Here is a 12,822-nt window from a genome sequence, read left to right on the forward strand (position 1 = left end):
TTTGTAATAATCTTTCCTTTTTCATCTCTAATTTTATTAATTTGGGTCTTTTTTTGTTAGTTTACCTGAGAGTTTGTCAATTTATTTTTTTCAAAGAACCATTCATTGACTTACTGATTCTATGTGGTGTCCTTTAGCCTCCTGATCTCTTTATTTCTTACTATCTACTTTGGGGTTTTGAATTTTTCTTGTTTTCTAGGACCTTGAGGTGCATCATTAGGTTATTTGAGATCTTTTGCCATTTGTTTTGAGACAGGATCTTGTTATGTCTCTGGCCTTGAACTTGCTGGCCTGGAACTCACAGAGATCTTCCAGCCTCTGCCTCCCGAGTGCTGGGACTAAAGGTGTGTGCCACCATGCCCAGCCTTAATAGTACTCTTAAAAATATAGTTTGATTCTTCTTTTGAGACAGGGTCTCCCTGTAAACCGCCCCCCCCCATTGGCCTGGAACTTGATATGTATACCAGGCTAGCCTCAATCTCAGAGATCCAGGTGCCTCTGCCTCCCAAGTCTTGGGATTAAAGGTGTGCACCTCTATGCCCTGAAGAAATATGGTTCTTTATATTGAATTTATAAATAGTTCATAGACGAAACTCTAAATTGCATTCAGCATTTTGCTGACAGCTGTTCAGTTAACGTGTATTTATTTAGTGCTGATCAGCAAAAGAAATGTCCTGAGTCATATCCTCAAATTCTTGATGGAACTGGAGCTGCCATTACCAAGAACTAACAAATGGGCTAGAGGTGTATAGCACAGTCACAGAGTGCTTATCCAGCGTGTGTGAGCTGGAATTCCATCTCCAACACTACGAAAAGAAAAAAGAATTTACAAGTGTGGTAGAGTATGGTGGGCATAGTACATTTGTGGGAAAATTTTTTGAGGGCTAAGGCTGTGGGAAAGGCTTGCGTAGGAAGTAGCACTTGAAATGGACAAGAAAAGGCTCTTAGGATGGCAAGCACTGAGAAGACATTACAGGGTAGCTGGCTCAGCACACATAAAATCCAGGGATTTTTTTTTGAGACAGGATCTCCCTGTAGCTCCAGCTGGCCTGGAACTTGCTATGTAGACCATGCTAGTCTCAAACTCAGAGATCTGCCTGCCTCTGCCTCCCAAGTGCTGGGGTTAGAGGTGTGCACCACCAATATATGTGGGTATGTGCACATGAGTGTAGGTGCCTGCACAGGCCAGAGGCATCGGATCACCCTGGAAGTAAGTTAGGCAGTTGTGAGCCTCCTGGCATGAGTGCTAGGAGTTGAACTCTGGTCCCCTGGAAGAACAGCAAGTCCTTTGAACCACTGAGCCATTTCTCCTGCCCCAAAATCCAGGGATTTTTTTCTCCCCAGTGTTATGCTGTACCTGAGTTGTTTCAGCCATTTTGGTTGGCAAACATGCCTTTGTATATTTCCTATTGTTTTGGGGGGTTTGTTTGTTTTTAAATTTTAGTTATTGTGTGTTTGTGTGGTGTACATTGGGGAGGCCAAAGGATAGCTTTGTAGAGTTCATATTCTACCTTTACATAGGTTTCAGGGATCAAACACTGATCTTCCTGATTGCACAGCAAGAGCCTTTGCCTGTTGTGCCATCTCGCTGTTTAACTTCATATTGGAGCTATTGCTTTTCATTTCAGGCAATGATGAGGTAAAACGAGGTGTCTTGCTGATGCTGTTTGGTGGTGTTCCAAAGACAACAGGGGAAGGGACCTCTCTTCGAGGAGACATAAATGTTTGCATTGTTGGAGACCCAAGTACAGCTAAGAGCCAATTTCTCAAGTAAGTATCTGCCTGAGGTAGAACAGCAGGAAAAGCAATGTGTGTACCTTAGAGTACAAGGAGTGCAAATTGACTGTTTTATTTATATATATAAAAAAAAAATATATATATATATATGATTTTTCACAGATTAATTACTTTTAGATTATTTTTATTATTATGTGTATGAGTGTTTTTGCCTGCATATATGTAGGTGCACCACATATATACAGTGCCCACAGAGGCCAGAAGAGAGCATCAGATCCCTTGAAACTGGAGTTAGGGAAGATTATTAGCCATCTTGTGAGTGCTGGGGATTGAATCCCAGTCCTGCAAGAGCGGGCAGTGCTTTTATCAACACTGAGCTATCTCTCCAGCCCCACAGCATTAAATTTTTTAAATATGCTAGCCTTACTATGAGCTTTAGCAATTGCCTTGTTTTTACAAGCTATAAGTTCTTAGTTTGAAATTTTAAACATTTGGGACTGGAAATAAAAGCAGTTAGTGGTAGAACACTTGCTATGTGTTCTTTTTGCTGTAATTGTGTTGTAGCTTTATCCTACTGATACATAGCCTTTCTTCAGGGAGACAGACTTCTCTGAGCCTCAGAATTTGCTCAACTTTTTATATTGTTTTATTTTGTTTGATAGAGTCTTGCTGGGTAGCCCAGGCTGGCCTGAAGCTTTGCATTCTCCTTTCTCAGCCTCCCAAATGCTATGATTACAACCATGTATCACCATTACCAGAATGACACTGTGCATGAGTATTAAAACTCATGCATTTGCCTAAAAAGCATTAAGTTGCTTTCCTGTATTAGTTTAGGCAATTCAGAGCACAATACTCTTCTGAAACATTTTGGTTATTTGTTTTTTTGAGACAGGGTCTAGTTGGGTAAGCCTGTGCTGGCCTTAAACCTCATGACTTGGTCTCTGTTGCTGACTTTCCTTCTGGGAGGCGCAAAGGAAGTCCAGCCCCTCCTCACTCTGTCCTTACTACAAACCAAGGTCCCATTTCGCCAAACTCCAGTTTGGGAAACTAAAGTCTTATTTGGGTTTACGTAGAGAACAGTGGGTGAGGAGTATGGGTACTCCCCTCCCTAAGGCTGCACTGGAAAGTCACCATCCAAGCATGGTGACTTTCCAGCAGCCATACAAAAATGGTGAGCAAGTGTCTCCCCACGGGCTTCCTCAGTTTAGGTATTCTTATCCCTTCCGTTATGCCACTAGGGCCAACAGTTGGTTTGGGAGGTGCAGCTGACTCTCCCAGCCCCTCCTTTCTTTCTGGACATAAGCAGTCAGGTTTGTGATAATCCTAAGCAAGCAGGTGCAACCAAGCTTGGGAGTAAGGTGTCTATCCATAGGTTAATATTCAGAGGACAAGCATATGTTACTCTCCTAAATCCTGGGATTACAAGCATATGTCACTGTCTCCAGCTTAGAACATTTTTTTATGAGTTTTTTGTTTAAATTTGAGTTTTATGATTAAATAAATCCTTCAAGTATATCACAGACTGGGGTTTTATTTTTAGATGTGAAAGTAATATATTAAAAAGGATGCTGGGTGTGGTGTCACCTGCCTGTAATCTCAATATGCAGAAATAGGCATATATCTCTGAGTTCAGGCCAGGGCTACATAGTGAAGCCTGCCTTTTTTTTTTTTTTTTTTTTTTTTTTTTTTTTTTTAATTTATTTTTTTTTTTTTTCTTTTTTTTTAAACTTGCTTTCTTTTGATTTACTTTGTTCATCTTGCCAAATAAATGACAGTGTTCCCTGTGATGAAAATATTGTATTTTTCATGATTTTCTTAGCCTTTTTTTTCCCTGTATGGGTTCCAGGTCAAAAGGCTTGGCGGTAAATTCCCTTACCTAGTGAGTGCTTTTAGCATCTTTATTGCATTGTAACTTACACATCATAAAATTCATCCCTTGCCAGGCGTGGTGGCACACGCCTTTAATCCCAGCACTCAGGAGGCAGAGGCAGGCGGATCTCTGTGAGTTTAAGGCCAGCCTGGTCTACATAGTGACTCCAGGGCAGCTGGGGCTACAGAGAAACCCTGTCTCAAAAAGACAAAAAAATAAATAAATAAATCCCTTTTAAGTGTGCAGTTCAGTGCTTCTGACCATCATTGAGCTAATTTTAGAACAGTGTCTTTACTCAGAAAAAAACCCTGTACCTGCTCCCACCTCTAGAAGGGAACAGTACACTGCACTGTCTCAATCTACACATTTTTTAGAATTGAATCATATATAATCTTCAGTGATGAGTTTGGATTAGCATGAAATTTTTGAGGTTTTGCCATGTTGGAGCCTGCTGTGGTATTTTGTTTCCTTCTGTTGCTGAATAATACACCATATGGTGTTATTCAGCTTCCATCTCTGAGTTAAATACCTGAGATTAAACAACTTGAAGGAAGAATTTACTTTTGACTCACAGTTCTTGTCTATAACTAGCTCCATTGTTTCTGGGGCAGCTGGGAAGCTGGAGACTGATGAAGCAGAACTGCTCACCTCATAGCAGCTAGAAACAAGGATAGAAAGACAGTGTCTAGGGTCACATGAACCTTCCCAGGCAAACCCATGAAGCCACAGTTCTCCACTTATAATTTCTAGCAAACACCATTCTACTTTCTGTTTATGAGTTGGACTACCTAGATAACTCATAAGTGGAATCACACAGCTTTAATCCTTCTGTCTAGTTTATGTGCTTAGTGTCATACCTGGAAGGTTCATCATGCAGAGTGTGTGCTGATCAGACTAAATAGTGTTCTGTTTTATGTGTGTGCCACATTGTGCTTTACCCATCATCCATTGATGGACAATTTGGTTGTTTCTATCCTCTCCTTTTCTAATAATGTGTTTATTAGTTACTTTTAAAATTTTTTTTACCATGATCAAGGCAACTTATAAAAGAGTTTATACAGTTGTAGAGGGATAGGAGTCCATCATGGTAGGGTGGCATGGCAGCAGAGGCTGCTGAAGCAGAAAGCCGAGTGCTCACATCCTCAATCACTTACAGGAAGCAGAGCTTAGCAGGTAAGTCCATTCTGGTAAGAGCAATATAGTTCCAGGGGGAACAAGGTCTTAAACAGCAACTGCGGTAGAGGCCATTCCTGTGATATTTGGTAAAGAATCTGGTTACCTTCTGCTGGACATCTAAGATAAATTATAAAGTAATAGACTCATTTCTTTGGCTGAGGAAATTTCAAGACAGCTAACATTGAATCTGTTGCTAATGATGAATTATTAATGTCATTATTGGTAAATTTGCAAATTTACAATGAAAAAGAGCAAGTAGGATAGAAATATAAAATGTAAAATTTGGAGAGAAAAAGAACATTAGGAAGCTTAAAGTTGTAGCTTAGGTGAGTGTTAGAAGAGAGACTCCCCTTTTTAAGGAGATTAGCACCCTTCAGGAAGAGCCTTCTGCTATACAATGGAATAAGTGCCCTCATGACAGGATCCCACCCAGCTAAGTTTCTAACTAGTATAGGGAGAAAGCCTAAGGGGTTTTCTGCTCTTAGAAAACCATCACACACAAAAGCTGGTTCAAATATGATTGAAATAGGACAAGGTCCATCTTGAGCTGGCAGAGGAACTTAGACAGTGTCATCCACATAGTGCTGACTTTAAAGGCATGACAGAAGCAAGAGTAAGGGGGTAATTGATTCTTCCTCAGACATTTTCAAAAGGACTTCAGAGAACTGCTGAGGCCAGACTGTGTAGCAGGGGAGACCCTGCATAAAGAAGGCCCTGGGGGCCAAAAGGCTCTGAGAGGCCCTTGCATAAAGCTGTAAAGATAAGGCCTGGTTTACAGTGGAGGCTCCAAGATGTTGGAGATGCCAGAGCCATGAGACATCTGCCAAGAAGAGCAGTATACAAGGAGTGCAGTCAGTCCAATAAAGAGATGTTGCAGACAGCAAAATTGGCGGAGCAGAGCCATCTAAGCTCTTTGGAACTAAAGTTCCAGAGATCAGACACAAAGCTTAGGATTTGATGTTTGCCCTGCTAGGTTTCTGTCTTGTTTGGTCCAGTATTTACTATGTTCCCAATCCTCTCTTTTGGAATGGGAATGGGTGTTCTGTATCAATGTATGTTGGAGGTATATAATTAGATTTTTTTATTTTGCAGGGGGTTACAGTTAAGCGTTTTCCTTGAGTCTCAGAAAGACTTTGGACCTGGAACTTTGGAACAGTGTTGAGACTGTTAAAGATTATGGGAACTTTGGAAGTTGAACTAAGTGCATTTTGCATTATGCTATGGCCATAAACCTATGGGGGCCAGGGAGTAGAATGTGATAGTTAGAATGAGAAGTGGCCCATAGGCTCAAGCACTTGAATACTTGGTCAGTTAGTGGTGCCATTTCAGGAGGGTCATGGAACCTTAAGAAGGTGTGGCCTTGCTGGAGGAAGCACACCACTGGGTGGGCTTTTAACCTATCCCCACTTCCAGCTTGCCCTCTGCTTCCTATATGTGCTAGAAGATGTGAGTACTCAGAAAAGTAACTGATACAAATGATAATACGTCCATGAAAATTGATACACTCAGTAACCCAGCCTTTGGTTTTCTCTTGCTGTTTTGAGATAGGGTTTTTACCATGCAGCCCAGGCTGGCCTCAAACTCAATGATCTTCCTTCCTCATTCTCCTTGGTACTGGGATTTTAAGTGTGTACCAACATACCCAGCTCTATTCTTTCTTTTTATGTGTATGATGTATTACCTGCATTTTTGTGAGTGCACCCATGTTATGCAATGCTGCAGAAGAGGGCTTTAGATTCCCCTGGAACTGGAGTTAAGGATGGTTCATAGCTGCCATGTGGGTTCTGGAAATTGAACTCGGGTCCTCTGCAAGAGCAGTCAGTGCTCTTAACTGCTGAGCCATCTCTCCAGCCCCTCTTTTATTTATTTTATTTTATTTATTTATTTATTTATTTATTTATTTTTGACTTTTATTGAGACGGGGTCCCCCTGTAGCCCCAGCTGACCTGGAACTCGCTATGTAGATCAGGCTGGCCTCAAACTCAGAGAGATCCACCTGTCCCTGCCTCCCAAGTGCTGGGATTAAAGGCATGCACCACCACGCCCAGCTTATTATTTTTATTTTATGTGTATTCGAATATTGCCTGCCTGTAGGTAAGTGCACCTCTGTTGTGCAGTGCCCATAGAGGACAGAAGAGGCTGTCGGATCCCCTGGAACTGGAGTTTGGGACAGTTGTTAGCTTCCATGTGGGTGCTGGGATTCAAACCCAGGTCTTCTGCAAGAACAGTCAGTGTTCTTAACCACTGAGCCATCTCTCCATCCCTTTTATTTTTTTTTAAAGGTTATTTTTGGGAGCCAGCAAGATGGTTCCATTGATAAAGGCACTTGCACACAAGCCTAACAACCAGAGTTCAATCCCTGGAGCCCTCTTAAAGGAGGAAGGAAGCCAGGCATGGTGGTGCATGCCTTTAGTCCTTTAGCAGAAGCAGGCAAATCTCTTGAGTTCAAGGCTAGGCTGATCTACATAGTGAGTTCCAGGCCAGCTGGGGCTATAAGGAGACTGTCTCAAAAAGACCCCCTCAAAAAAATGGAGAAAGGAAAAAACCAACTCTACTAACTCTATTGAGTTGTCCTCTGACCTTCATACCTTCACATACACAACAATAAACAATAACTTTTTTGAGGCAATGTCTCATAGCAGTAGGTGTCCTGGAACTTGCTATTGTAGACCAGGCTGGCCTCAAACTCCCAAGATCTGTCAGCCTCTGTCTCCCAAGTTCTAGGGTTAAAGATGTGTAGCACCACACCTAGCCCTAATAAACATGCTACTCAGTTCATCTGACAGGAATGGAATCCATTTAAGAACCTAAAGGAAAGCTGGGCGTGGTGGCACATGCCTTTAGTCCCAGCACTTGGAAGGCAGAGGCAGGCGGATCTCTGTGAGTTCAAGGCCACCCTGGCCTATATAGTGAGTTCTGGGCCAGCCGGAGCTATAGGGAGACCCTGTCTCAAAAAGACAAAAAAAAAAAAAAACTAAAGGAGTTAAGGTTTCATTGATTCTACAGCATACAGCTTTGTGAACTGTTTGATGACCTTTCAGAAATATAAACACTGTTCATAGCATTCCTCTCAGCTGATATTCCTGGAAAAGGTACTGTGTAATTACTTACATGCTGAGTCTTTATGTGATGTTCTCCAACAGGCACGTGGAGGAGTTCACTCCGAGAGCTGTCTATACGAGTGGCAAAGCCTCCAGTGCTGCTGGCTTAACAGCAGCTGTGGTGAGGGACGAAGAATCTCATGAGTTTGTCATTGAGGCTGGAGCATTGATGCTGGCTGATAACGTAAGGACATTGTGCACTGTTGGATATAAGGAAGTCAGAATACCCCTACTCTTGTCAGTAAAGGCCTATAGTTTCTACTGAAAGATGTCTGGGAGGTGTGGGTAAGCTTCTATTAGTACATAATTCAGTTTTATTAATCTGGACTTAATTGAGACTGTCAGCATTAATAGACACTTTCTGAGTGTTCCTAGAATGTGTTGCCTGTGTGTGTGTGTGTGTGTGTTTGCTCCTGCTAGACCCTCCCAGTGTGGTACTTTTCAGTCTAATGTCTCTAGGTCTATGCACAGTTGTATACTATACTGCATGTATATTTGACATTAGATTACGAATGCATGCAAGTTGTGGGTGTACAAGCTTACATTTATTATAGTCATCCAGCACCGTTCACTTTCCCAGCGTAAAATGAATGTGAAGTAATCTGAGAGTCTCTTAACTCCAAAATTTGTCAAGGTTTCAATATTGAGTAAAAGTACATTATCTATATATTCTTAGTTTAACTCTTAGACACTTTTGTTTCTGTTTTGCTCTTAGTTGAAGTTAGTACCATTCTAGTACTGAGTTCTGCCGGAAGTCTTGCTTAAACAGGAATGCTTGCTTCCTATCTTCTACTTACCTAGTGAATGGAACAGTTTCTGTGGTGGCAAACTTTATCATTTTATATCTGCAAGGCAGTTTCTCTTTTTCTAGACTGAAAATTGAACTTAGAAGTCTTGGCCTTACACACTAGGCAAGTTGCTCTATCACTGAGTTCTATCCCTAATTGAACACAGTAGTTCCTCAATGCTAAGTCTGTTTGGTTACAGGGTGTGTGTTGTATTGATGAATTTGATAAGATGGATGTGCGGGATCAAGTTGCTATTCATGAAGCTATGGAACAGCAGACCATATCTATCACAAAAGCAGGAGTGAAGGTATGTGTTCCCTTCCATCCACTACAGCCTGACTTAGCCATGCAGATTACTGTGCTATTAGAGAATCTATTATTTCAATATGTAATATTGGTCTTAAATGGAAAATACAGCCTGAGAGTTTAAGTGCAAAATACAGGTATTGATTAGGGTCCAGTGAAAATATATTACTATGATAAAAAGTAATGGTGCACACCTCTAATCCCAGGCAGATCTCTGTGAGTTCAAGGCCAGCCTGGTCTACAGTAATGAGTTCCAGGTCAGCTGGGGCTACAGGGAGACCCTGTTGCAAAAAGACCCCCCAAAAAAAAATAATAAAAAAGTAATGGTACTAGTGAAATTTTTAGCATTTCTCCAATTTCTTTTTAAGAAATTTAAAATTTTTTAAAAATTGTGTTTATTATCGGGGCTAGTGCATTCAACAATGTGCATGTAAAGGTCAGAGGACAACTTCAAGGATTTAGTTCTCTATTTCCACCTTTATATGAATTCTGGGGACAAAAATCAGGTCACCAGGCTTGCATGACACATTTACCTGCTAAGCCATCTCATCAGCCACATTTCTCAAATTTTCATGAATAAAACTTAAATTTTATGATAAAGCATGCTAATTTTTCACACACACACACAAAACTAGATCCTAGTACCACAAAATACCTCAAACCCAACAGATAATTTAAATGAAAATAACCACAGTGTTGTGACCAATATTAGAGAGAATCTTAACTTAGTAAAAATAATAAATTCGGAAGACTGGAGAGATGGGTGAGCAATTAAGAGCGAGTACTGCTCTTGCAAAGGACCTAAGTTTGGTTCTCTGCACCCACATCATTCAGCTCACAACTGCCTGTAACTCCAACTCCAGGGGTATCCAATGCACCTATGGCCTCCATGAACATCTGCACTTATGTGCATGCACACATACACACACACATAAGTCTTCAGAAATAATAGATTTGTGTAGAAACAGTATGCTAAAATACAAATTAAAAAGAATTCTTCCCTAGCACAGTGGATACTCATGTATGCGTTTAATATATATCCCTTCCAGAAATATCTTAAATACAAATAAACAAGTATCTACAATTATTTTCTCATTTAACTTAAATTTTTTCCTGTAGCTGCACATACTGGATTAACTTTGACTTATTATTAGCTCCTTAACACTCAACTGTATGAGCCATAGTTTGATTTTTAGACTCTATGATAGAGTAATGTTAGATCATTTTAAGTCTTAAATATCACAAAACAGTATCAGAGTAAATATCCTGAATACCTCCTATACCTAGGTAAGGCAAATTCCTAGCAGAGTGCTAACTTAGAGACAGATGCGTCATACAGCACCATGTAGGAGCCACTGTTACCATACTTGAATTTTGATGGTTCAGTAGGTTAAAAAGTGGTTTGTCAGTATCTTTGCTTTCATTTAGTTGAGTAAAATCTCAAGTTTATTTGCCAGTTTGGGTTTGTTTTAAGTCTCACAGTTCTCTCTTTTGGTCAGGCAACTCTGAATGCTAGGACATCCATTTTGGCTGCAGCAAACCCTGTGAGCGGACACTACGACAGATCGAAGTCACTGAAACAGAACATCAATCTGTCGGCACCCATCATGTCTCGATTTGATCTGTTCTTTATCCTAGTGGATGAGTGCAATGAGGTAGGTTACCCACATGAGCTGTTACTTAGGGTTTCCATTCTTGTGTCTGTTACAAAGTTAGTGACCTTTTATGTCCCTCAGGGTAGCCCAAGATGAGGCAGAGAGGTTAGCAAGCAACTTCAAAATAAATCATTTGAATTACTGATTTTACTTAAAAGTGTTGAGAATTAGAATAGGGAGATGGGTACCAGGACAAAGTCTCACAGTGTAGCCCAGGCTGGCCTCAAACTCCCAACTGTCCTGCTTCAGCCTCACAGGTGCTAGATTATAGACATAGGCCAAGTATTTTAGTTTTATTACTTTTTGGTTTGTTTGTTTTGTTTTCTGGGGTTTATTTGTGATAGTGTCTCACTAGGTAGCCCAGACTGGCTTTAAACATGATAGTCCTTCCTCAGCCTCCCAAGTACTGGGATTACAGGCATGGGCAACCACATTCTGCTCCTTTAAGATTTCTATTAATAAATTTTTTAAACTTTGTTGTTTGTATTTATTTAGACAGGGTCTCACTGTGTAGCCCTGGCTGGCCTGGAACACTCACTATGTGGATCATGCTGACCTCAAACTCAAAGATCAGCTTGGCTTTGCCTCTTAAGTGCTAAGATTAAAGGCAAATGCCACCACCCCCTACTTTTTTTTTTTTTTGGAAAAAGACAGGGGGCTGTAGAGATGGCTCAGCGGTTAAGAACACTGGCTGTTCTTGCGGAAGACCCAGGTTCGAATTTGAGTACCCGCATGGCAGCTAACAACTGTCCATAACTCCAGTTCCAGGGGATCTTTTTTTAAGGACAGACCAATTTCAGTTATTGTCAGATTTAAATATTTAACATTATCAGCTCAGATGTGTATAAGAACAGTGATAACATGTAGGCAACTGATATGAGCTCTGTGTGTGTGTGTGTGTGTGTGTGTGTTGAACTCCTGTGTACCCTATCATGCGTGGCTTCATGGGCTGTATTTCTAATTGCTGAGCATGAAGTTACTCTGTTTCAATAGGCACAATGCAAAACCCTAAGTAAAAGCTGCTTCCCCTTATGAATGTTTAGCAGGCTTGGGTTTGGGTTTCTTCCCTCCCCTTTTACAAATGTATAAACATATCTAACTGGATAATTGAGAATGACTGGTTTTCCACACTCCTGTTTCCATATGTGTGAGGTACCTGATTCACATGGTGCCCCTTGATCTCTGCTTCCTCTGTCTACCTACACAATTTTTACAAGGTGATTGTCTTCATGATGTGGCTGAGAGGACAGGCTGAAGCTAGATTATCCAAGCCTGTCTCTACTACTTGAACAGACACTTAACCTTTCTGGGCCTCAGGTGGCTCCTATATAAAGAAGTTAATGCCTACCTTTTTTAAAAATAATTTATTGAGAATTTCATACATGTATATAAGGTGTTTTGATCAAATCCATGTCCACTCCCTCCCCTCCAACTCCTCCCATATCTCCCCATCACTTTTATTCTGATAACTTCATGTACTCTCTTCTTTATTTTTTTTTTGGTCTTTTTTGAGACAGGGTCTCCCTGTAGCCCCAGCTGTCCTGGAACTAACTATGTCCACCAGGCTGGCCTTGAACTCACAAGAGATGGGCCTGCCTCTGCCTCCATCCCTATTCCCCCTTCTGAAGAGGTAACCCTAAAATCTTTTAAGGATTAGATAAAAGCTCCCAAATATTTTTGACACTTTTGGCCTTTGGAACAGTAGATTGCCAAGAGGCCCAAGGACACTGAGTTTTATTTTAGCCAAGAAACTGGCTACTTTTCTTTGGGGTCTTTTTATCCTAACTGCCTAGAGAATTCCTACCTCCTGTTCTTATCACACCATCCTCTGAAGGGATTACCCAAATTGCCAATGGGGAATAGGGATGCAGAACAGGGACACAGGGTAAGGTAATTGGAGTTCCCCTTCAGTGGGTCTATCTAAAAGACTCCCAAATTGCATAACTCTTATCTCTAGGGGGAAAAGAAAGGCCTTGACTGGTGAATAGGAGATGTGAGGGAGAAGTAAAGGCAAGAGTAATTAGCATTACAAGTTCTAGACAAGGAACCTAGAAAAAAGTCCAAACAGGGCAATTATCATATGCTCATCAGAATCCATTGGAATTTCTTGACAAGGGCTTCCAAAAGCATCCCTCTGTTGGGTTCCTCCTCATTTTTCTTTTGTCTGCCAAGGCTGGACTCTAGTGATA

General features: G+C 41.0%; 1 protein-coding gene across 2 annotated transcripts in view; it reads left to right on the forward strand.

The window, feature by feature from the left end:
- The window catches only part of Mcm6 (minichromosome maintenance complex component 6), a 38,142-nt gene that overhangs the window by 12,086 nt on the left and 13,234 nt on the right, over positions 1–12,822 (forward strand). For both annotated transcript variants that reach the window (XM_008833658.3, XM_029563815.1), the window contains exons 8-11: positions 1,629–1,770; positions 7,927–8,068; positions 8,872–8,979; positions 10,478–10,633. In XM_008833658.3, coding sequence (XP_008831880.1) covers positions 1,629–1,770; positions 7,927–8,068; positions 8,872–8,979; positions 10,478–10,633 — 548 coding nt within the window. The remainder of the gene's footprint in view (positions 1–1,628; positions 1,771–7,926; positions 8,069–8,871; positions 8,980–10,477; positions 10,634–12,822) is intronic.

This window comes from Nannospalax galili, unplaced genomic scaffold (genome assembly GCF_000622305.1).
Source record: "Nannospalax galili isolate Female #2095 unplaced genomic scaffold, S.galili_v1.0 scaffold135, whole genome shotgun sequence".
Classification (NCBI taxonomy): Eukaryota; Metazoa; Chordata; class Mammalia; order Rodentia; family Spalacidae; genus Nannospalax; species Nannospalax galili.